Source organism: Galleria mellonella, unplaced genomic scaffold (assembly GCF_026898425.1).
Source record: "Galleria mellonella isolate WM207_F2 unplaced genomic scaffold, CSIRO_AGI_GalMel_v1 utg90, whole genome shotgun sequence".
Taxonomy (NCBI): domain Eukaryota; kingdom Metazoa; phylum Arthropoda; class Insecta; order Lepidoptera; family Pyralidae; genus Galleria; species Galleria mellonella.
In genome coordinates, this window is record NW_026442172.1 from 1,849,670 (window position 1) to 1,876,714 (window position 27,045).

The 27,045-nt window shown below is 29.9% G+C and overlaps 2 protein-coding genes across 7 annotated transcripts in view; one reads left to right on the forward strand and one right to left on the reverse strand.

The window, feature by feature from the left end:
* Positions 1-519: 519 nt before the first annotated feature.
* Positions 520-3,793, forward strand: LOC113523419 (beta-1,4-mannosyltransferase egh). Its single transcript, XM_052902381.1, has 4 exons — positions 520-653; positions 731-803; positions 1,511-2,315; positions 2,746-3,793. The coding sequence occupies exons 3-4, from the start codon at positions 1,512-1,514 to the stop codon at positions 3,316-3,318; spliced, it is 1,377 nt and encodes a 458-aa protein (XP_052758341.1). The 5' UTR covers positions 520-653; positions 731-803; position 1,511; the 3' UTR covers positions 3,319-3,793.
* Positions 3,794-15,362: 11,569 nt separating this feature from the next.
* The window catches only part of LOC113523305 (eye-specific diacylglycerol kinase), a 198,511-nt gene continuing 186,828 nt past the window's right edge, over positions 15,363-27,045 (reverse strand). For 4 of the 6 annotated variants that reach the window (XM_052902427.1, XM_031907653.2, XM_031907654.2 and 1 more), the window contains 5 exons: positions 24,949-25,200; positions 24,487-24,534; positions 24,183-24,246; positions 23,295-23,616; positions 15,363-22,351 (listed from right to left, as the gene is read on the reverse strand). In XM_052902427.1, the coding sequence (XP_052758387.1) occupies positions 22,302-22,351; positions 23,295-23,616; positions 24,183-24,246; positions 24,487-24,534; positions 24,949-25,200 (736 nt within the window). In that variant the 3' untranslated portion in view covers positions 15,363-22,301. Of the gene's footprint in view, positions 22,352-23,294; positions 23,617-24,182; positions 24,247-24,486; positions 24,629-24,948; positions 25,201-27,045 lie in introns of those variants that run through there. The other 2 variants (XM_026909215.3, XM_052902426.1) reach the window with 2 other exon arrangements.

Below are 27,045 nucleotides of genomic sequence, written 5' to 3' on the forward strand. Positions count from 1 at the left end.
TTGCCTGTGTTATCTTAGATAGAATAAAGTGACGGTATAACTGCAGATCATCTGCATACAGATATTATATTTTATAGGAAGTCTCAGAAGCTTCCTCTAATAGATTTACAGATCAATTTTTTTTCATAGTAGCAGGGCATGTGACTTCGTCCTGAGCAAACACAGGAATATTATGTGTTTCGAATGACTATATCGCCACTGCATTATGCCGCCGTTTTCATTCTCAGACGGTTATACAAGGAGTATAGCCGTCTGAGAACGAAAACGGCGGCATCATCGAGCACAATAAAATGTCGCTTAATAATAAGCTGACATTACATAAAGCTTGTGTGAGTCTTATTCTCACCTATGTCAGCCCCGTATTCGCCCTTAGGGTATCCTGCCTTCTTAAAAAGTTCCAGATTTTACAAAATATATTCTTGTGTTGAGGCAACGCAGGTACGTAGTAAATGCATTCTCCTTCTACGTTACTAAATCAATGCACTGTCAACGTTATAGTATAGAGTAATATCAATACGGATACTTGTTTTAATGTCTTGAAATGACAAGACTGTCAGCTCAATTCGGACAAGTTCTCAATTTGTGATTTTGTATTTTTACTGGGCGTGTGTTTATTTTATTCAAGTTAAAGTCTTATTAACGATTTAAATGAAGTATCGTTATTTATAATATTTAATTAAATAACCGTAACTAAACTAATTTATGACCATGGCTCTGTTTTAATTTTCAGTTATTTTGATTTAGTAAATTGGTTGGCTGTGAATTTAAAAATTAAAAACTAATTATCATTTTTTTAGTTCAAGGTAAATGTTTTTTATTTATAAATATAAAATTATTCAGCTCGGTAGTTATAGTACTAGTATTTAATAATTGGGGGCGTTACTGCCTACAATATGTTGAACTTTGAGTTCCATTTAAAAAAATGTTGTGTATCCACTTGTTTTTAACTGACTCTTTAAATCGAGATGAAGACTTAAAAATTACATGAAATCTGATATTTCTTTTATGATGTTTGTATTATATTTATATTAAATATAATATAAAATTAGACTTTTAGATGAGTTTTTAAAAGTATAATTTTATGTACTAATTAGCAACACAACTGTGACTGGTAGACGGTAAAAAGTATGTTTTTCATAATAATTAAATGTATTTGAAGTTAATATTTTATTTAATAATCTATTATTATACCATTATCTACCATATTCTGTTTAATGCTTTCTATCTTTATAAATATATTTTAGGTAAATGGTTATAGGAAAGAGACAGTCTAAAATATATTTTTATCTTTATTAAATTGATATTACTTACCATTTTATATAATAATTTAATTTTTATATACGAGTTAGATGTATTTATAGTAAATAAACTTTTATACATGTTTAAAATTAAAATTATATGTTCTAAGCTAAATTTATAGTTGGTAATAACCTAATAAATATCAAGTAATAGCCTGATAATACTAAAAAGATTTCTAAATATTTATATTAATCTGTCTATTTCATTTCAGAATGTTGAGAGGAAGAGTAAAACATTTATTGCACTGTGCTGCATTCTTGTGTTTTATATTTTTATTCCTCGTATTTGCTGGAGCAGTGAACTTAGATGACAAAGAAAAAGAAATAGTTGATCCTTGGGAATCATATGGTATACATGGCACTATTATATTGTATGTCCTGAGACTTTTAACATTATTGACAATACCTCAAGTTCTCTGTAATTTTTTTGGATTGATAATTTTTAATGCATTCCCTGGAAAAGTAAAATTGAAGGGATCACCATTACTAGCACCTTTTATTTGCATCAGAGTAGTCACAAGGGGAGACTTTCCGAAACTTGTAAGAGACAATGTAACAAGAAATATGAACTTGTGCCTTGGAGTGGGGATGGAAAACTTTATGATTGAGGTTGTCACCGATAAAGCAATAAATCTGCCCAAACACAGGAGAGTAAGGGAAGTTGTAGTGCCATCAGAATACAAGACTAAGACAGGTGCTTTATTTAAATCACGAGCCCTACAGTACTGTTTGGAAGATGATGTAAATATACTGACTGGGACAGACTGGATTGTACATTTAGATGAGGAAACATTATTGACTGAGAACTCTGTATGTGGTATATTGAATTTTGTGATGGATGGCCAACATCAATTTGGCCAAGGTCTTATTACATATGCTAATGAAAGTATTGTGAACTGGCTTACAACACTTGCTGATAGCTTCCGTGTCGCAGATGATATGGGAAAACTCCGATTTCAGTTTTACATTTTCCACAAACCACTATTTAGTTGGAAAGGATCTTATGTAGTGACCCAGGTAATAATAGCAACTGTATCAATAATTTTTTTGATATTTGATATTGAAGTCTTATTCTATAATATCAGAAGGCGTAAGTTTTCGTTTTCATGTAATATATAAATTTTTTAAAGCTTTTACTTCAAATTTCATATTTACTAAATGCTATGCAGATTTATTGCTTCTATTTATGGTAATGGATCAAAATAATTGTGTTAAAAAGTATAAAATTAAACCAGTAAGCTTCTATTTTATCCCTCTTTGTTAATGAAAATAGTTGCACTAGCAGTAAATTATTGGATTTCTATATATATTTATCTGATAATCTGGATTATAGTCTTCATGTGTAGCAAGTTTCATCACACTTGAATACACTTGAAGTGTATTCAAGTGTGACTGAATAACAAACATCTAAACACCATACAAACTTGGAAACCTTTAATTTTTTTAGGTAAATGCTGAGAAAAAAGTATCATTTGATAATGGATTGGATGGATCAGTGGCTGAAGACTGTTACTTCGCAATGAAGGCCTACATGCAAGGTTATACTTTTAACTTTGTTGAAGGTGAGATGTGGGAGAAGTCTCCCTTCACATTATGGGATTTCATCCAGCAGCGAAAAAGGTGGATCCAAGGTATACTTTTAGTAGTTCATTCAAAGGAAATACCTATTGTTCATAAAATGTTTTTAGCAATATCATGTTATTCATGGGTAACATTGCCACTTTCAACAAGCAATGTCTTACTAAATGCTCTTTGTCCCATTCCTTGTCCACACTATTTGGACTTGTTGTGTGGCTTTATAGGTGCTGTAAATATTTACATGTACATTTTTGGTGTTATCAAATCATTCCCCATTCATAGATTTGGTCCATTGAAATTTTTCTTGTTCATTTGTGGAGCATTGGCTACCATTCCACTGAATGTTGTAATTGAAAATATAGCCGTAATATGGGGGGTTCTCGGTAAAAAACACAAATTTTATATAGTCAATAAAGAGATAAAGATCCCAGTGACTGTATGATTCATTATTTAAAGTAGTATAAAGCTTTATTATCATTGTTACTAGATAAGTGCACAAATACTTAATGGAATATTCCTGCACTCAAAGAATGTATGATGTTGATAAGGAGCAAGGATTTTCTTTAAGTAAAAAGGATAAGAATATTTTGAAATTTATACAATTTATGATTAATACCTAGCTTTTGTTACCAAAGGATTAAATTAAGGAGTAAATAGATCTAAATTTTGAGGAGTACCTATTAAAATGAATACTTGATTGAGTATTTAAAATGTATACTTAATTGAGTATTTAAAGAAATTAACGAATTTTGTTTAAGATGATTGTTTTAATGAAAAAATCTCATTACAAATAGTATAGAATGAGATACTGAATTTTTTATTTTATTTTTTGTTGTTTACTGATTTTGTATCTAATCGAATAAATAGTAAATACCATTAAAATAATGTAATATTTTATTCATCTTTTTAAAACAATCTATTTCGATATATATATATATATATATATATATATATATATATATATATATATATATATATATATATATATATATATATATATATATATATATACACACACACACACACACACACATATATATATATATATATATATATATATATATATATATATATATATATATATATATATATATATATCGAAATACATTGTGATCTAGTGTTGTGAGTTTTATTTTGTGTTGGTGTTATCCAAATAATGTACTTAAATCATTCGAAAGTACAATAATTTCTAAGATTTATATTTGGTTGACTTATATCACTACAATTAGACTATAAACAATATAACTTATTGAATAAAATTTATTGTCCTGTCTATACAAATTTTACAATACTAAATATAAATGGCTTTATAAATACACACAATTTTGATAAATGGTATGCATACAAATAATATAGTTATGTAAATCTGTCTTACTTTAGTTCCTTTGACATGTAATAACTTCATTATGTGCAATCACTTATTACTCATAAAAGACATTGCAGGATTGTAAAAACGACAGTTTTTTACAAGATAATTTATCTGTTATGAGCAATCATTGGGAAAATAAAATGGATAAGGTGTACTTATAACGTATCTGAACATATACCTATTATGGAACTTAGTCAAATTAAACCGGTTTAAAAAAAGGTGCCTACTTATATTAGAACATATTTAAATGTAAGTGAGCCTACTATAAATTAAATTGTTCACTGGATAGTGATTAAAGGCCATACATAAGTACATTATATAAAAAAAGATTAAATGCAAAAAAATATTCTTTATTATAATTTATGGGATAAGTTTTATGTAAGTATGTCTATTATATTGTGATATATATAATATTTTTTGCATATAGGTGCCATTCTAAAATAGGTAACTATTCCGAAAATATTTGCAGTGAAGATTAATTTCTTGAATTCGAATATGATATTATAAAGTTAATATTTAATTCGTATTCAGTGTTCTGGTTCCTATCTTTTATATTTTCATTACATCTTATGCTTTACAAATTTTTCAGACACAAAATCAAAACATGAAAGAAACCACATTCCCACAATGTGGTTTCTTTCATGTTTTGATTTTTTAAATACTAGTCATTCGATTATTATTTAAACAGATCTTTTTTATAGGATTATTAAGATATTCCCATATTAAGATATTGGGGCCATTAGAATCACCAAAATTTATGATTAGTGCGATACATAGTCACATTTTGTGGATTTGTTGTACTGTATTTTATGACATGTCATTTTGCTATGTTCCTTAGTAAAATTCCTTATTCAAACGATGTTAAGACATAAATTCTTATAAATAAACAAATAGGGCAATCGAATTCAAAGTTTTTTTTTTTATAACACTGAGGTGCAAACAAGCATACGGCCCACCTGTTGGTAAGCAGTTACTGTAGTCTAAAAATGGTTTTTCTCTGATTTATAAATTTAATTAGGCAGTGTCAGTTTTATTTGTAAATTACACAAAAAAAAATACAAAATACCTAGTGAGCACGACGCACCTTTTTTATGTATTATAAATATTTTGTTTGGCATCTTATTAGTGTCACATTTTGTTCGTTTACTTTTTGCTTTTGGATCTATATTTTATAATTATATTATCTTCTTGAAGACAACATGTTTCCATACCATTCTACAGTCTACAGTCCTTCTATCCACACGTAGATATCTACAAATTGTGATATATTCAATATCTATAAATGTATTTAGTTAGGTTGGTACTTAAAAAAACAGATTATTGTATGTTCAAGTATTTATAGACAATACTGTATTTATTTGCATAAATTGTGTCCACAAGCTATGTTATACTATTTTTTGTTTCCATTTACATTTCACGAATAAGGAATTATTCATGTTGTTTATTATGAACATTATTAAAGACCCCGTCATTTGCGTCGGAGGTCAGTTACTTAACCTCAATGGAGCTATTTTAAATTCCTCAATTGAGCCTGTCTACTAGAGGTCTATCTAAATAACACTAAATGACACTTGTATGATTATAAGAAAAGTTATGAATATAGCAATCTGATAAAAATTTTAATGTAGCAATAAAAGTAGGTATCTAATTACTGATACTTTTTTTTAACTCGCAAAATGGCAAGTTGATAATTATTTCATTGCTCTCATTTTATTCTTCTATTAAAGTCATATTAAGTTATTTAAATTGTACAATATATCCTGGGTCTTTTTTTATAATTTGAGGTTTGGCTTGTTTGCCAGTTAACTCCTTTTGCTTTCTTATGTTGGTACTTTTGTTGCTAGCCTTATGTAGTTTTAATTCTGGTTTCTGTTGTGGATGTCGGTTGTTTTTGATAGACATTTATAACTAGTTCCTCGACCGATTTACCATTGATTTAATTCTTATAGATATGGCTTGTCAGAAATTTATATAGGCTTCTTTTGTAAAAAAAATTATCTAAGTTTTTTTTTAATTATGTATGTTCTACTAAATATGTTATTCAACGTAAATAAGTTTTTTCGTTATGCAGGATAACGATGAAAGTATAAAATATTAGTGGCCTTCGCGTCTTCGTATGACGGTGAATAAGAAATAAATACTACGTTTTTGCAAAAATTCAAAAAGATTGTTTATACCAATAATGCCCTAAGAGGCAATGAATTTCACATTTATAATGTTAGAACCTATTTATAATTTACAATTAAAATCCAAGTTTCGTTCTTATATTGCTCAAAAGTTCTTGAACAATGCATCATTATATCTTCACGCATATCACGCATCACCGTGTGTTGCCGCGTTGATCGATTCCACACGGTGCAGCTACTAATGAGTATGTAACGGGAAGGATATTAGCTTGTAACGATAATATATATAAAAGGTTTAATATTATGATAATACAAACCAATGGAGTATGGAATCGATTTACTAAAGGGTCAATAATTATTTTAATATTTTTATCATTGCTCAGTCATGGAAAATTGTTGAATCGTAAAAATTAACTTGCGATTTCGTATGTTGTATTGTTACATACAATATTTTGGTGGTGCCATGCTTTATTGCATTCTTACGTCTCATGACACAACACTATGGGCGCAGACTTTATGGGTCGAATCTCAAACACTCATATTCGTAGTCGTCCTTATGGAAGGAATAAATATTTTGTATATAAACATTTGTTACTTTGATCCTCAATCTTTATCCTTACGGTAATTTTTTTGATTTGTCAATATTTATTAACTAAAACATATACAAAATTTATAAAAGAAAAATGTATCAAATTGATTTTAGTAGTATTTAGTTTAATTAAGAAAGGATTATGCACCACTTAAGAATTTGCTATGAATATAAGTTAGATATCCGTGGTTGGTGAAATTATTGTAAAATAAAATTATGATAGATATGACTGAGCATAATAATACATTAAAAACTGAATCATAATTTAGCTGTCAGTCGTTGACTATATTTCATCCAAAATAAAATAGATTTATCATTAAATAATAACTCTCTTGTTTATAAAAATTACAACATCCCACAAATCTATTTTAACTACTGGAGTATTTTGTCATTACCTTGCATATATATTTTTTTTAATGGATGATGAATAAAGTGATAACCCCGCATGCGCTATCAGTATACGCTGGTGGGGCACCAGTAAGGGGTGATAGGTGAATAATGAAAAAAGGCAGGTCAGTCAGCCCATCGTGATGAATACACCTGGAACTCAGCACGATGGTTTCCAGGGGGAATCGCGTGGAGGACGACCTAACAGGGTATATTGCTAGCAATGGGACTGGTAGCCCGCATTACTAACAATCCCTTCCCCCTTATCTTGCATATTATGAATTTAGAATAAAAGAATAGAACACTTCAATAGCTAAAATAGGTTTATAAGACGTTTGATGTTTTTATTAATAAGGGGTTAAATATTTAACAATAATCTTTGGTCGTTTATTTTACTGTGACTTTGACCTTGGTACGTAATTATTTACGTTTGGGGCCGTTTTTGAGTTGCCATTTCTCTAAATTTATTTCTTAACCTAATTTGATAATTTCATGAAATTACTGTATTATGGACCATCTTGAACATATATTAATTTTGGTTTGGCGTGATGGGCGGGGTCGTTGAGTTCCCTAAATTATGGTTGAGGGCCATGATGGCTGGTGCATCTGTCATACTCTTGTATGAGTGCTGTTGGTGCGGGACTGGTCTGCTCATGTTTGCTTGTTTATTTTCTTTTTAATAATACACATAAATAAATCTTCACACTGATTATCGTTACAGTACCCATATAAAAGTAAAACTATCTTGTAAATGGTAATTTGAAAAAAGTAACTGTTGAAATTCTTGCGGGTTCTTCTCAGTAGATAACAATATCCCGTCTCAGTAGTAGAATAAAAAAAAAGACGATTTAAAAGAGCTTCTAAACAAGTCTAGAATAGAATATAAATAATCTTTATGCAAATATTTTATTTCGTTGTAGTATCAAATTGAAATTTTGATTTTGTAGATAAGTTTAGAGAAATGGCATTTCAAACCTACACCATTACCTAATAAGGTAAAGATGAATATACGTTCTTACTAAAAAAAAAAGAGATATTTCATAACGTTTCGTTCTGACAAATTCATGTTTTTAAAAGATTTTGTTTGCGATGTATGAGTTTGTGAGTACGGCTGTAGAAGTTTGTTGGCCACTGAAAAATTATAAGGATTTAATTATTAGGTTAATTTCGTTATTAGGTAACTTATGGTTCGTATTCATAATTCGTCCATGTGTGTGGAGCCTGAGGTAGTGTGTCCATGCCTATAATTTCACTAATTCATTTCTAAATAGTCGTACTAAGCAATAAAACGGAGTAGGTACCTGTTTATTAAAAAAATATTGCACTCGTGTGTTTAGATGTAATATTTCTGTTTTAGAGTAGGCACTACTGCTAATTAGGGTTCTTTATTAAAATGAACCTTATGATGTTTTTTGTTGTAAGAGGTTAGAATAGATTTCTTTAAATCTACGACAATAAAGGTACCTACTAAAGTATTGTGTATTTTTTATTAATGTGTCTTTCTTTGTATCATTATTCACAATTTTATAAGTGAATGTTTTGTTTAATAATTTTCTAGCAGTAAGTGTCACTGCCAGTATATTGAGTATGTGTGTTGGTTATTTTGTTACTTAATAAAAAGTATTACGTTTTGAAGAGACATATTTAAGTAAATAAATAGAATTTAAATTATTGAAAATGTTTCCAAGTTATTTAGTGCGACAGTTGTGTATTGTATAGTGCGGAATTAATAATTATTTTATATTACTCAACATGTTAAATTGAAATATATATTAAGAACCTGTGCTTACGAGCGACAATACTTGGCATATTTTATGGCAGTCAACATAGAACAATAGAGTTTATTTAGTACACGTTATAAATTGTAACCAAAAATATTTTTTTGTTTACGTTTTGATTATATAAAGATAATATGTAGTAATTATTGTTTATAAATTGCAAATTAAACACCTACTTACAGTGGATATTGGGCTTTACATTGCATAAGTTATTACAGGCTGTTCGATAATGCAATTTTGTGCCATGCAGACAAAAGTGACTAGTTTGCACAGACTCTAATATATTCAGTGTCATTTCGTCATACGATGTGGAATACCATACTGATTAATGATACTGTTAATTCGATTTCACCATGTCCAAATGTCACAAAAAGGTACAGTCACGAGGTATAAATATAAATTGATATATAAATATTATATAAATTTCAGTGCCAGTTTAATAACTGCGAGCCATTTTATTGCGTTATGTTGATTATTTTTAGTATTATTGCATAAATCTAGAATTTATGCTTACCAGTATTTTTTGTAATGTAAAGATTTTTCTTTAGTTCGTTATTTAATATTTTTATTATATTCTTTTTGTGTTGTAACGATTGTATAATGTTTGTACATGTGTGTGTGTATGATTATGATAAAAATGTTTAAATTATGAACACATAATTAGCGTGTAGTATGAATAAAAGTTATGTGAATTCATGAAGTTTTTGTAATTGCCTCCCTTTGTACTAAAGTTACGATTTATGTAGGTACTGATTGACATATTGTTTGATTGAGTAACATTCGTTCCCAGTAATAGCTACCATACTTGTTGTACGATCTACACATAAGATGTAGTTACTAATACTTTTTATATAGCTGTGATTTTACGCTAGGTAATAAATTATTGCGTAAGGGACAGATCAATGAAATTACATGGTACAAAAGCTTAATATCTTGGGCTTCATGAATAGCAACGCATGAGTGATACTATGGGTGTCACAGTCTACTCTCTGGTGTCCATGGTCTCGTTCATATCGATAGTCGCGGTTACCATGTTCAGTTAAGTGGGGGTTTAGTTTGAAAAAAGGTAAAACTTTTAAGCGATGAAAAAGTTTGTTTGTTTATTTACCAAGCCAAAACTAGTACCAAAGTCAATCTTTAAAATTTAGAAATTACATGAGTTATAATGGAATAGTTACCTCGTACGCGTTATCAGCATAAGTTGATGGGGCACCAATAAGTAATAGAATTAGGTTATGTGGTCCATCATGATAAATTTATCAGGAATTAACCACGACAATTTCCAGTTACTGCGTGGAGGTCGATCTTACAGGTATATTGTTAGCAATCAAAGATATCACTAATTCCCATTACTAATAATCCCTTTCTCTTTTGAAGGAGACCTAGAGATAATATTTACTACCGAAGATCGCCTATGGGTTCTAGATCTCAATATATGTATAATGGGGCTTTGCAAAGTCCAGATTTGGCAATAGTAGGAGTTTAGTAGTCACAATAATTATTAGTACGTAGTTACTTTAATTTTAGTATTAAACAGTATCGATTGTTTTTTTTCAGTAATTTCTTCCATTTGAAAGGAATTACTAAAAAAAAAAACAATTATATTTATAGAGAAAAAATAATAATAAATGTACTAACGAGGTTAGTATGCACTTAGGTATATTCGAAGTTGACTCGAATACAACATATCTACATAGGGTTAGATAGACACATTTTATGACGGGTAGTCGGAAGGTAAGTTTAATATTAGAACGTAGGTAGAGTCATTCGTGTTATACACACGTGCACGTGACGTTGTTGGTGTTAACATCCGTGAAGCCAATCCAATAAGCCCGTAACGGGTGAAAATAAAAAGAGTTGTAAAAGTGAATATTATTTGCGATATTGTTGTACCATCCTTATAATATCCTAGGTATCATACGTTTCAAAAAGTAATATTAGATTAATATATATACACACACACACATATATATATATATATATATATATATATATATATATATATATGTATATAATCTGTGTGTTGATACGAAATATAAAATTAGTAAGTACGATTATTATTGATGATTATTGGGTAGAAATTATTATTGATATCGTCGTGTATGCAGTTTGAAATTGTTATTAACTATAACAATTTCAGTTATAGAACTTGACAAAAGATGTAAAGAAGGTAGAAATCTTTCGGCATTTTAGAGTAGAACATATCCCACATAAAAATTTTAAAGTTTTAATAGAAATTCCCTTATGTTGTCCAGGCACTAATGCTTCTGTTGATAGGGTATTTTCACTAGGGAATGATTATTGGAGCAGTGAGAAGTCGCAACTTTCTGTAAAAACATTATCTGCCGTCTTAAAAGTCAAATTTAATATGCAAAATGAAAGTTGTTCGGATGTAGCTACATTATTAGACGAACATCCTCATTTAGCAAAAAAATCCACTCCTAAGAAAAATATGTTTTTTAAAGAAAATAAAGTTTTTATCGTTTTTTCTTCTTTTTTTTTTCACCTATGAAATACTTGCAGACAAAAAATACCTTGTTGGTCACCTTAATCGTTACCTATTTCGTGCATACTTACAAATATTATTTGTCTGTCCTATTCGTGTTTCTACTGTGAAGCAGTTATGTTTGCATGGCTGTATTTCGGTTTAAAGGATAAAAAATCTATTCTATTTGAGGTATTATAAACCACTACATCACATAGTTTTTTTTTCACATTTTTATTTTTGTTGTTAGGTATGTGTGTTAGACAAGCGAATAAATTGTTTGTGTATCATCTATCGAAGCTAGTGTGTCCTACAGTGGTGTTGCGTGCTCTTCTAAAATTAAAGAAATCAATAATTGTCGGTGAAATTCCATATTGACGTAGATAGGAGTGACATCAGGCAACAATAGTTGGTAACACGTGGCGTCCAAAAATATTTTGACAGTCTTTGTAGTAGCATATAGCTCTCATTATCTAAATATTTTACCTACTTATTACTAGCTTTTATTTAATTTGAGTATATTTATAACCAAAAATCTGAAAATACGACATATCGTTTCAAACACTTATGTATTCAATTACTCATCAAATTTTAGTAGAGCCCAAATTTTTTTTTTTTTTTTTTTTTTACAACACAGGGGGCAAACGAGCATGCGGCTCACCTGATGGTAAGTGACTACCGCCGCCCATGATCACCCACAACACCAGCGGCATTGCAGGTGTGCTGCCGGCCTTTTAAAAAGGAATATACTCTTTTCTTGAAGGTTATGTTGTCGTATCGGTTCGGAAATACTGCTGCTGGAAGTTGATTCCAAAGAATGGTTGTGCGTGGAAGAAAGTGCCTTGAAAAACGCACGGTGGAAGACCGCCACTCGTCCAGATGATTGGGATGAAACTTTAGTTTGTGGCGGGTCTAATACAAAGTCAGATAGGTACATACCCATCATTTGTACAAGCGGTAAGAATTAAAATATTAGGTATAAGTAGATTTTTATTAACAATTTTCAAATATTTGTTGTTTCCTGTACTCCGCCCAAAGTCTACTATAATACAATAAAACTTATCATTGTCATTTTTGTCTTTTCTAAGCGTTATTGTTAAGAATGAAGTAAATATGTTAATATTTTAACTACGTACGCACTAACTTACAGGCTTAGTACGTACAGGTCAAATATAGTATGATTACAATCTATACTATAGATATGCATACATACATAAATTCATTCTTTCGTAAGCGATATTTCTTCTTTGGAAAATACACTTTATATCCTGAGGAGATAAAAAACATTAGTACAAAAAACATCTTACAATTCCTATCACTTATAGGAATTAGCAGCGAACTTTAAAAATGGGTGAGCACAAAAGTTCATGGAAAGGTTGCAGTGTTGCAGGATTTTCTGCCTAAAAAAGCCTGTCTAAAAAAATATTATATTGAATAGTTTTTTTTTTTAATGGATGATAATGGAATGGCAACCCCACCCGCGCTATCGGTATACACCGGCGGGGCACCAGTGAAGGATGATAGATGAGGATGAAGTAGGTCAGTTAGCCCATCGTGACGAATTCAACAAGAATTGTTCACGATGGTTTCCAGGGGGAACCACGTGGAGGTCGACCTGATAGGGCATATTGCTAGCAATGGGGCTGTCAAACTCCATTACTAACAATCCCTTTCCCCCCTATATTGAATAGTTAGGTAGGTATTAATAACTTCTATATTATACGATGACGGGTAGTTCAGGCGGGTGAGTGATTTTTTACTTGGTCAGTGGGAATTAATGGCAGCTTAGCAAATGGGTATTATTTTATTGTATACTTAATACGATCATAAAGATTTTAAAACGCATGAAATTAGGTATATCTAGTAGTTATTTTATAGTAATATTAACAGGCTTGAAAAAAGTTGTTTCACCTGCCCCTTATCGCTAGGGGGAAGACATTGTTAGTAATGTGTACTACCGGTCCCATTGCTAGTAATATACCCTGTCAGGTCGACCTCCCCGTGGATCTCCTGAAAACCATCTTGCTGAATTCTAGGTATTAAAGGTATATTCATCATGACGAGTTAACTGAGCTACCTTTACATCCTCACTTATCATCTCTCGTCGGTGTCCCTCCAGCGTATAACGTTAGCGCGTGGTTACCATTTCACTATCATGTATTAAGAAACTTCTTATTGCCATTTACTGTTATAATTTTTTTCTTATTGAGATAAAAACTATTCTATCACTCAAGTTAAAGCAAACAATATACAATACAATATATTAATTATGATTGTAATTATAATCAGAGCATCAATAGAGAAAAATTGAAGCGATGGTAAGGTAGATCATTCGTTGACAAATTATAATATTAGATGCTGTTGTATTAATTTAATAGTATCTATGTATTATTTATAGGAACAGTCCCTAGGAACATGTTAATCTTAAATTAAACTAAAAACCGTGAGTCTAAACTAAGTTCTCTTTATCACCCTGTAAGAAATCTGGAATAACTTTAGCTAATAGGGGGAAAGGGATTGTTAGTAATGGAGACTAAGAATCCCATTGCTAGCAATATACCCAGCCAGGTCGACCTCCTCGCGGTTCACCCTGGAAACTATCATGGTTAATTTCTTATGAATTTATCATGATGGGCTAACTGGCTTGTTTTCATTCTCATCGATTACCCTTCACTGGTGCTCCGCCAGCGTATCCCGTTAGCGCAGGTGGGATTACCATTCCATTTTCACCCATCAAAAAAAAAACTTTAGCTAAGAAATCTGGATCGGATATTAAAAATATGAAATATGAAATTATATTTAATATCCATTATATTACATTGTGTGTAATCATAACCTCAAAATATTCTATATTCGTGGATAAAGAATAGGTACCTACTTAATACCTTTGAAGACTGATAATTATAGAGAAGTTTGAAAAAGTCAACAAAACACGAAAGTTCGTAGTCTACACTCTACGGAACTTTGGAAAAGTCAACAAAACAAGAAAACAGCTTAATCAGAATAAGGCGGGTTACTTATTTCATCCATATACATGGTGTTTAAAGATATAAACAATTGTGAAATTGAATATTCAATAGACTCGTGGTTTATTGGAAACCGTTACATACATACATGATTAGAGGTAACTATAAATAAAGTATGTATATTGCTATTTGGTGGGTGTATTTAGGGAACAAAAAATTTATTTCGTATTAGAAATAGATAATGAAAATTTTTAACAGACTGCCAATGGAGCTGTTTTATAAATAGACCTAATGTATGAACCGAAATATGGGCACAATGTCCAGTAATATTGTATAAATGGATATTTTGTATTATTGCTAGAGTCGTCTAATTTCATGAATACTGTAGGCTACATAAGACAGTGGCGGTCATAAATTGTTAAAATTTCTCAGTTGAGTTTTTGTGATTTTATTACATCGACTTGTTTATTTTCATTTGTGTTTCAATATACCTATTCTTAAACCAATCTATGTATTTAAATATATCAATAAGACTGTAGTTGCCGATAGTAAACAAATTGAACGCATTTTACTAACTCCGATAAATTTATTTGTAGTTAATATTTATACATCATGTATATAGGTAATGTAACTGAATTTCATTTATAAATAAATGCCTACTTTGAAATTTCGTTGGTACTTGCTGTTTCAATAAATGGATAAAATATTATTTTATCCTAAATTTACTTCGTAGGCACTTGCTATTGTTACAGAATTGCTCCGATTGCATCTGCAATAAAACGCAAATTAACTCGTACTTTATTTATTGTTCTTTCAGTGTACTTCATTAAATAACTTTATTTAAAATAGTGACTTTATTGTGTGCAAAAATAAGTATGTACTTACAATGAAAAGAGTGCTCTCAAATCTCTATTAAAATTACAGTTAGGTACATTATTATTTATAAAAGGTAGTCGTAAAGCAGTAGGGTTCAAAATAAGTGCTTAGGATTAAATTTACAAGTGTCTATTATCCACTTAGATTAAATAGTACCTATTATACTTTAGACACGATTATTTAAATCTACCATAATATTTAATTATTTTGAGGAATAATTAGGGATACTTATATCATATATTTCTGGAGTTTATGTACTACATCATTTATGAATTATCATTACGACCATATTCAAGTTTTAACATATCTCCTTCTCTCACCATAATAGAACAATGCATGAAATTTTTAAAACACTTTCATTCTATTTTTCAACAGAATTTTGTATTTGCAATGAACTAGTACATACAACCTCCTTATATAAAGCAGGTACGTTTCTATTAGGGATATTCGCATAGCAACCCATAACATCCATTTGCGGATACAGAACTTTCCCCATAGAGAATATGTATATTATTATTATGTGGGCCTGGTGGCTTGATATAGAGTTTTATTTCAACTTTTCTTTCTTTTCACTGAAGGCTTGGTAATGCTGGTAGGTATATTGATTTTCCTAACTGGCTCATGACCTGCTGGAGATAAAAAGACGTGGTAGCATATTGTGTTTACTACATATAAACATTTAGTTATATCTATTCTTAGTAGAAAAACCCAAACGTCTGGACTAGTTATATTTTTAGATAACTCTTTCATATACTGATGATAAACCTAAGTTATTATCATCTAATGAAAGTCTAATGAAGAAGGGATAGTAAGTAAGGTAATCGAATAATTAATAATTTTAATTTTATATAACTTAATGACAAATAAGTATCCAAATTATACCTCAAAATGACTAAAAGATATATGTCTTGAAAAATAGGTAGACAAATAATATATTAAAATTGGTGTCTTTTATGATTTCAAGGTTAAGTACCTTATTACTTAAGTGATTTAGGTATATTCTTAGTAAATTCTTAAAATTTATATACATATTCTAGTTAATTTGTTTGACATTAATATTATTATAACATAATAGACATCACGAAACTAGAAATAACAAGTACTTAGGTAAAATAATTTTAATCTCAAAGCAGCAATTGTACAGAATTCAAATTCATAATAGGTACTTATTATTTTAGTTTTTAGGTTTAGTTGATACCACAGTACTTTTGCACTATAAATAATGTCACTTAAAAATAAAGCAAATTAACAATTTATTATTTAAGTAATCACATTCAATCAAAACACTTAAATGTATAAGACGCTTTTAGCTAATAATAATAGTAACAACTCATATCTCATACAAATAATCTAGTGCTTAAGTATACTTCTATATAATATAGGAAGTATCATGGCTGTCACAAAATGTGTTGGCCACAATACTTATAAAATAATTAATAGATCTGCATATATATTTAATAAATATGGCAATCTGTATGACTAATAAAATTAAATCCATGAAATACTGTTATCTTTCTACCTTTTTCAAAAATATTGTTATCCCTCCTATTGTTTCTATTTTTTTTCAGATTTTGCAAGTAAAATCTTAATTTTTAAATATTGGAAGAAAAAGTAAGTTTGAAGTATTATAATTTCTGAATAAAAGAAAGAAGACTCATATATGATAAATTCAGGAGCGTATCTATATGAGTGGTCACAAGAATACATTGGCCATATAAAATAATAAGCACCTAAAGGTGAGCGGAAGATACAATGAAAATATAATAGACACATCTGTACACTGTAATAAAATACATATTACCTAATTACCTACTATCAAAATTGCAACAAGATCGCTAACAAGCAGCACTAAAGAAAATCGAATTCGTACTTACTTATTTTAGTTTTGGCCAAAATATCTACCTACTTAATTGAAAATGCAATATTTTAATTAACGTGAAAAAAGTTTTAAAAGGTACTTAGGTACCTAATACTTTATGTGTTTTAATAAATATTCATTACACATATAAAATACTGATCGGCAGAGACCAATCAGTATCACATCGATATCAAAATATATAACTTATCAATTATTCAATCAAATGAAAGCTCCGCAAGAACTAAACTATTAGGCCATATTATAAATATCTAATGAGTTATCAAATTATTATAAATAAATGAACAATGGAATGCTATACCTTATTGGCCTCATTATTGAGGTGATACGGTATCAAAATAGTCATTTTAAATCATATTAGGTAACGTATCTGATGTAAACACTTGAAATAATAATAAATACAAAAAAAAGTGGAAAATAAGTATCATGTTAATCAATTAATTTTTTTTTTACTCAAAAGCGAACTAAAGTGTGAACTTGCTTTTGTTCAGTAGATAATATCTATATTAAATTTGTGTTTCTTGTTTTACACTTATATATTTACATATTTAATTCTTTGACAAATTACCAATAAATTGTATTAAAAAGAAGAAGAACAACAGAAGTATTTAATATATTCGTGTGCTAAGAACATTATGTGTTTAATGCCGGTTCCTTTTCCATAGAGTTCCACAGAGTGTGGCTGAAGCAGCCAGTGAAAAACCGTCGGCTATAAACATTTATACGAAAAATGTTGTAAACGTCATCGTTCTATAAATTTACTTGGTAATAGTAAGAATTCTTCGTAATAAGCATACTACGAGGAATTCTAAGTAGGTATTGTAAAAGTTTGTTGAACTTTATATACAGATCAATTATTACATATATTCTGGACAATAGAACTGAAACATATACGAGTAACAATAAATACCTATGTAACATCATACAGTTTTTGATGTAAATAGTAACTTATTATAGGTAGCATTATTCACACCATCCAATAGGTACACCTAAATAGTAAATTTATCTATTTACCTATTATAAAATTTACGATCACCGCACGTGGCGCATAAGAGGATGTTTTAGTAGGGATTTAATAAATATTTAAATAAATTAAACATTATTATAAGTAATTACAGTTCTACCAAATATTCGATCAAAAAGCATTCGTAAATCAGTGCTTGAATCTAACCTAGTGATATTCATTCTCCTTTAAGATAGAATTTGGTCGCGAAATTACTTACATGTTTATTATAAGAGATATATAAAACACACTACACGAATGAAGGCCTCCAATACAGTATAATACAAAGACTATTAATATTTCATAGGAAAGTATCACTAATGTATTTAAGATTAAATTGGCGTAGGAATTAGATTGTATTTTATTCGATAACAAACCAAATAGCAGACATTTATAAATTTTATAGATAACTATGTTGGTAATCAAAATAATTTGTGACACTATATAGTGGCCTCATAAGAAATGTTGGTAATATCTAAGTAATAACGACATTTAATAATATCTATTCAATGACAATAAAAAAAAAAACATATTATTTAGAAATTATTTTTCGAACTACAGGGGCTTCTGAATTATTTTCTATAATTTATATCAACAAGTACGCATATAACGTCTATATAACGTCTACACAACAAACTCGTCAGAATAATCAACAGCAGAAATCATTTATGACAACTTGGACAGCGAAAGTATTCAAACACAACAATTTATTATGCTATAAGTAGAACAATAAATTACGAATCTTAAAATGTTCTATCTACAATCACAAACAAAGAAACGCACAGACAGTGTAACGGTGTACATCGCTCTCGCTTACAATAAAAATGAACTTACTTTTTACATTATGACCAAAATTCTCACAGCTTTGTCTTTCATTGTTCGCTTGTTAGCGAGTAGTACGAGTAAATTCGTTAAACACTAAACTATTAGGTACATCTATACGTAGAGGTATTGGCATTAAAGTCGTATAAGTAACACTAACAACTCGCACAAAATATTTCGAAATACTGTTTGTACTTTATAACAAACACGGGCGGAAAATGAAATTGTTCGGGTTACTGTTATGGGGGATTTTCAGCAGCATTATGACTAAATTATGTTGACAGACAAATTCCCTAAAACATGTGTCGTTATATACAGCATGGGTGGAATCACATCGTTATAAACATTGTTAGCGTAATGTAACCACATCTTGTTATTCAGTTATAAAAGTTTAATAAGAAAGTGATTTCCTAAAGTCTGATGATACCGAATTACGGTATCATCACAGAATTATAAAAATAAATAGAAAAATATTAAATTATAAAAGGATTTGGAAAGACGGCATTCTAATAGAAATATTTAGAAATATATAGCGTGTTCATTATAGCGCATTTATGGCTAAAAGCCAACTGTATAGTTGCAAATAAAACTTATTATGTTAGAGAAATAGATGACACTGAGATCATTATACTATAATTATACTGATTATATCAGTACTAAAACATACACAGAATTATTAACTTTCATCTTAAACTAATAGATAATCTATTATTGCCGAAATAGTAGATACTAAATTTCTAAATCCGCAGTAATATATCATGAGTATGATTAGAAAACATAGTTATTTTAGTTAGGTATAATTTTCCTTTAAATAGTAAGTGTAAAATGAAAAATTATAATTATTTGAAAAATGAAAGTCTTGAACACTATTTCAGATAAGTAATTATAAAGAAATCAATGACTGAAATAGTCATGTTTACATGATCATCTATATTGTATTAAGATCTGGTAAGGTATTCTTAATTTATAAATACCTAAAAATATTTATTTATTGTATTTTACGGAAGAAATTTCAACAGTTGTTAATAGATAATTTGTTGTTAAAATAAATGCAAATACGCTTTATAAGATTCACCGTTTTTAACTTATTTCTTTATAGCCTACTATTACCTAAGTATTTATCGTTGAAGACTGAAAAAATATTTGCAATTAGCAAATTGACATCTTATTAAATTATTTTTTCTACATAGTGAAAATAATAAAAAAAAAGATTCATATATTACACGTAATGAAGTAATAGTTAATGGTATTTTAACTACCCTTAGCAGATCCGGTTAAAGTCTATAGCTGACTATAAAATAGCGTGAAGTGTAATAATAATTATTATTATAAAAAGACATTTGAAATTGATGAGCATTATCTATATTATTTAACAAATGCTAAACGAGTTTAAAATAGGTACAGTTAGCGACAAAAATTGAGCATGTTTCATAAAATTTCTGTGTATTGCAAACCTCGTAACAGATTTTATGAGTGTAGGAATCGACATAACTTTTTACTAAGTGGAGTTTGCTTTCTGACTTTGTAAACACAGTTAGAGGAAAGTAGGACCGTTAGTTCTAAGTGGAATTATTTTTCCAGTTTTCCAGTGGCAGATATACCAGCAGGCTGCATAGGCTGGAAACTAGGGTGGCACATTTTAGGAGTGGCAAATTTGAAGCTAAAAGTTATAGTTTCATTGATAAAACAAAATTGTACATATTTTTTAATTACACTATGAAAAATTTTGCAGGTAAATAGTACTTGCATACCTGCTTCTTTATTGCTGACGTTTTAACGTGGATTGCACGTAATCGTAGTCACGACAGGATCGTGTTAAGCCCCGATAGTGAATTTAAAAATATGTATAAACAACGCGAAATTTTAAAATTAACAAAAAAAAAAGGTATTTAACATGATAGTTAATTGTAGCTACCGAATTGTAGAGGGCTGTAGGGACGGAAAATATTGAATAGCCTATTAGAAAATCTGCAATCGGCAAAAGTGTAAATCCGCCACTGGAGTTTTCCGAAGAGTACGTGTATCCTGATTGGTTTTAACCTATATAGTAAGTCACGTATGTATTTATAAAATAAAATAAAAAAAAAAAAACAATTATATGTCTTTAGATTTTCTATAGCATAGGTGTTTTTGTCAATGAACAAAATTTAAAATTTACTTATTATTATTTAATATTGTAGCAGCATTCTTAAAATAAAATTATTATGTGTGTATAATGTAGGTAAAGGAAAACGCTTTAAACGAATTACGAGTTTCTTTATAAACAAATATTTAATTGTGAAAGCAGTAAAAGTTTTTTGATTTTTAAAATACAACCATTCAAAATATCTTTTTTTTTTGTATGAAAAGCAGTTGTAGACGATCTACTACTTATAAGGTACGAACGATGTTCTATAAACTTGCAGGTTTTTATCCAAATTATTTAAACGAACACCTTAATAGATAGAATTTAAATTATGTACCTATATGTTTAATAAGAAATAATTTAATAATCAATGTTAAAATAGAGTACTTACCTACGTATTTCGAACTCTGCTATAAATTACTCAAATATTAAGCATTAAGTACATATTGAGACATTTTTAGGCATTTAGTTACGTGAGCAATAAGCTGTGTAGACTGATATTATTTGATTTATATCTAGTATGTAGTAATACATAATCGTAAAAGTAATTGCATTCCATTTTCGTCAAAAATAATTGTTTAGTTATAATCATCAGGTCAACTTATTAAAAGTTATTATTATTATAATATATATAATTAAGTTACACAAATGCCCTGTAGAAAAATGTAATCGGGAATACCGTTCAGTTGTTTTTAAAATCTAATAATATTTTTGATGTTTTAAAATACTTATTATTACTCCGTAATATTTATACCGACTTAATTATATCTATTACCTTATTCTATTAATTTAGAATCAAAATACAATATTTATGAAACTCGTTCAATGGAAATATTTAAATAGCGAAACGTTGATTTTTTCTATAATAGTCACAAGATCTAAATATCACTTTGGTGTTAGAGTATAATAAAAATAGTTCTCAAACGTCTTGAATGATATTTCGTTATTATTTGAGACTCATAGTTCGCAGCGTTCTAGACACCGTCTTAATAAATTGACCATCTCCGTTTGGATTTCCCATTTTCAAACAGCAGTTTCTAAGTCTTCGGAGACTAATTGGAAATGCTCTTGACCTGAAAAAGAATATAAGTTTATATATATATAACATTACATAATGTAAATATAGGTTTAAGTTCTTTCATACCATGTATAATGAAATTTCGAAATAATGAACCTGGTTGATTTAGCAAATTATAAATTGTAGAGATATTCAACAACATAAATAAATTGAAGAACTCATTTTCGATATGGCTAAAAATTTAATGTTAACAAAGTAATATAGAAGTAACACCTGTCCACGAATATGGCAGAATGAGCTGATCGTAATTCTAGTCCATCACCTGAACTTATGAGTACGTATTACGCACTTACCCTATAAATTATTTGTAACGTAAATTTGGTATAACCTTTGTTCACGGCGGGTATGAATGTCATAGTTGTGTAAACATTTTCCTGAGATAGGTTTTCAATCTTTACTAATATCATTAGATAATTATTTAGGTAGAATTGACACTTCCGTGAATTCAACAGGTACATTTTAGTTCGCAAATTAAAAAAAAACGATTGCTTTATTAAAAATCGAACTACTATTTTTTTTAAATAATAATTACAGTCAATCAGAATGATGTAAGAATTCGAATGATACTCCAATATATCTAAACCTATCAAAATGATGTATTTAAGGATTCTAATGATATTCTTATGTATCTAAACCTGTTTAAATATTTAGAAGTTAACATAGAAGAAAAAATTACCCTTAAGTCATTACACTTCTTTTTCGCTCGTAACCAACTTGCGTCAGAGCTTGCAAGCGTGCGACTGGCTGCACGTCCGTCGCGTTATAATTTAGTTACTTTAGTTAGTGAATTAATTTGTGACAATACACTCAGTGTACGTGAACTCCAAAGAAAAGAAGATACATTTTAGGGAGCGTTGTCACATTTACAAAAGATAGTATATGAGTGACATTTCTACTATTTTCTTTTTTAATCTTTTGCTACTACTTTTAGAACTTACTTTCTAAGTACGCAGCCAAATCGTGGTCTTCAGCACGCAACGCCAGATGTCTCGGGGTTAGGCCGGCGTGATCCTGTCTAGTCAAGGATGCTCCACCAGCCACCAGCATGCAGCATATCGCTCGTCTTTTATGTGCAGCAGCTTTATGCAAAGCCGTTTGTCCTCGCTCATTGTCGCGCATGTTAAGAATAGCCGTTGGAGCACACGCTATCAGGTATTTGACAATCTCCTTGTTGCCGTATCGGGCGGCGATGTGTAATGCTGTCTGTCCGCTCGCGTCAATGGACAGGAGTGAGTATCCTGCTGCGTGTAGCTCTTTCATCTTTAAATAAATATATGTGTCAGTAATGTGCAACGTCTAATAAATATGAGGTCTAGCAGTTTAAAATACTGTTACACCTTCTGATGGTTGAGGGTTTCACGCACAATATAAATATTTGTATTAAAAAAATACAATGTTAACTCAAGACATAGACATTAGTATAATTAATATAGATAGGTATTTTCTATAAAGAATATTTTAAAAAATGTATTTAAGTATATCTAGTACCGATAGCACAAACTATACTTAATTTCGGGTTAGATGATTTTTCGTAAAAATTTTGATGATATATATTTTCATTAATTATGATTTTTTTAAATAAAGTTAAACTTTTTTTAAACAATAGGTTAACAGATAAGGATATAAAAGTAGGGAAGTAAGATCGATGTCAAAAGAAGCAGCATTCCTTGATAGATGATATTTAGTTTTTTGATAACTTATCTACTGTATAGGAAGTATAATTATGTTAAAAAAATACTGAATATCTACTTTGGATAGTGTTTTAATATGATTATTATAATTTATTCAAAGTACTTATTTATTTTGTATACTATCCATTGTCTTACCAATTTCAGGTCGCCGACTTTAGCAGCCTTGAGAAGTGAGTCAGATGTTTTCTCTAATAAATTCCTGTAACAATAACGAACTGTCAACTTGACATGTATTTATTGCGCTGACTGGTAGTGGCAGTTATAATTACATATATTTTCTTTACATTAGACCCTTATTAAAAAGATACATCCATTATTTATATTTACTTAAGGATACTTACTTTCATAAGCCTAATATATTATGTATAAGTCTAGTAGTCTACGTTAACAATATAAATATTAAGCTATTTTCTAATCAATACATGTTAGTGAATCTCACCTATAGCCAAACACTTCTTGGTCAAGTCCAAACAGTTTTTCATGTATGCTGCATGCAATAGAAGAGAGAAGAAATAGAGTGCAGATTTCAATCCCGAGACAAGTGTGCGCCGTGCTTTAGAGGTCATACGTGTGCGGTGAACCTAATGACATAATGATCATCACACTCTGTTAACTAAAGGTAAGTCAATAAATTTTTAGTATCCACTAACTGTACAGAGCCAGTCTCTCGTAAGCGTGCAATTTCTAAATTCATGGCTAGAGGCTAATTTTGCGATAAGAATTTAGACTTAAAAACACACTTGGAACTCGTTAGCTTTGGCAATATTAAGGTCACGTTTGATATGACGCCATGTTAACTATTGTTAAGGTTTATTAAGTATTGTTAATCACAGCGATTTTTTTAATAATGTCAAAGCATTTTATGAACGCAAACACAACCTAATAATCGCGAGATACTTACGTTTTGAATCGTGCTATCGAGTCGTGGGTTGGCCGATGCTCTTTAGCCGGCGGACTCGTGCAGAGAGGAGGAGAATTTGATTCCTGTATTGAGGTTGATATAATTTTTGGGGAAGGAGGTTGTGGGGACGTTGTTTTCGGAGTACTAGGAGTAGGGGTTTTGGGCGCTGGTGCTGCAGGTGTGACAGGAGGCGGTGTCTGTGGACTTAGGAATTCTTCTGATGTTCGTGCTGGACTGCCGAGACCCGATTCACTGATAGAAAGTAAAATAAATTATAAATATTATATTCATTTATGCTCTGTACTAAAATAGTGCAACGGTTAAATTTAATTTAATTAATTAGGAAATCGATCAATACTTCAATTTTATTAATAATGTTGATGATAAAATTATTTTAGTACAATTCAATCAAATTATCATTGAATTTAAATGACAATTGTTCCATATATCTATTTAAACATATTAGTAAAATATATATTGTTTTACTATCAAATGATCAAAGATATCTTTTGAGATTATGGGACTGCACATTGGATATTTTAGTTATAATAAAATCTATGAAAACGCTCGGAGATTATAATTCCGATTATTAGAAGATAACTATTAAGGGACTACTCCAAATATGAATAGAGATTTTAAAGTATTAGGTTAAATTTTTACCTTTATCCGATTACACGTACTATACATTCAAATTCTAATTAAGTGTACGCTACCGACGCAATTCTACCTGTTGAAGACCTTTCTATCACTGTCAGAAATTGCTTAAACAACTTCAAGTTTGCCAAGAAATTTGAGAACTATTTAACGTGCTTAATAATGCCCGACGTTGACGAACTTTAAAACTTTAATTAATATCTAAAATAGAAAATTTATATAGTATTTCAATTACTTATGATTTGCTAGCTAATATATATTTCATATTTGTGACGTGATAACTTACTATTTTTATTCTTACAATGGAACAAGCTGATTAAATAGGACACGTCGACTATATATATAAAATCTTCTTTATAAGCGGAATTTTAGTTGGGATTAAATAACAGTATTATTTATAGGTACAGGAAATTGTGTTCCTATCGTGACGATTCATGGTTACCAAAGCTTTTTAACGATTGATTTCATTAGTGACGACTAATAGTACTAAAAGGGTGATCCTTTATCCTTTATATAAGAATATTAAGGATATAATAAAAAATCCTGAGCATTTTAAGTTTCTAGATCAGTCAGTGAGTTAAGTTTCGTGTATACCTAATCCAGCCATACATTCTGTTATAAATGAAAATGCATTTTTTTAAGTAATGTATTATTACTAAAATATATACCGACATATTTATTAAAGACTCAGCAAAAAATAACAAAATATTCTATTCGAAATGGCCACCTTTGGCTTTTATACAGACCTTTAATCTGTCTGGCTACGAATCTATAAATTTACGCACTGTTTCTAAGGAAAATTTCGCCACTGCTTGCTCAAAGGTTTTTAAGAGACAATGTCGCCGTGTTGCTTAGGGCAGGCCATGCCCTCGAAAACTGACCATAATTTGAAGTCATTGAGGTTTGGGCTAGATGAGGGCCAGTCTTCAGGTCTTATAAAGTCGAGAACGCTGGTTTCAAGCCAGGTTTGAGTAGTTCGTGCCTTGTGACTAGCTGCAGTCTTACTGGAAAGTCCACGGTACATTTTTAGAAAGTATATTGCTGGGAGGTTTTACAGCACGATCCAAGATTGTATCTTGATACACTTTGGCTGAAGTTTTCACTCCTTTTTCACAAAAATTTAGTTTTATTATTATATATTCTTTATTGCACTAATTTTTTATGACTCTTTGATAAGACACACCCCACTAAACCATCACTGACGCAGGATTATGACCACGTTGTACCTTTCCGACCACTTGACCAGCTTCTTTAGAACTGTGAGCGTACACTTTACCATTTTGCTTATTATAGTGTCCTTCAATCGTAAAAAATTTTTTCATCGGTAAAGAAGATTTTTTTTACAGCATAGGGTGCAAGCTAGCATGTGGCTCACTTGATGGTAAGTGACTACCACCACCTATGATGACCCATTACACCAACGGCATTGCAGGTGTGCTGCCG

Bases quoted from the DNA above. Each gene is read 5' to 3' on its own strand.
- LOC113523419 (XM_052902381.1), top strand. From the start codon at position 1,512: ATGTTGAGAGGAAGAGTAAAACATTTATTGCACTGTGCTGCATTCTTG. The intron at 2,316-2,745 runs GTAATAATAGCA...TAATTTTTTTAG, and splicing joins GATCTTATGTAGTGACCCAG to GTAAATGCTGAGAAAAAAGT.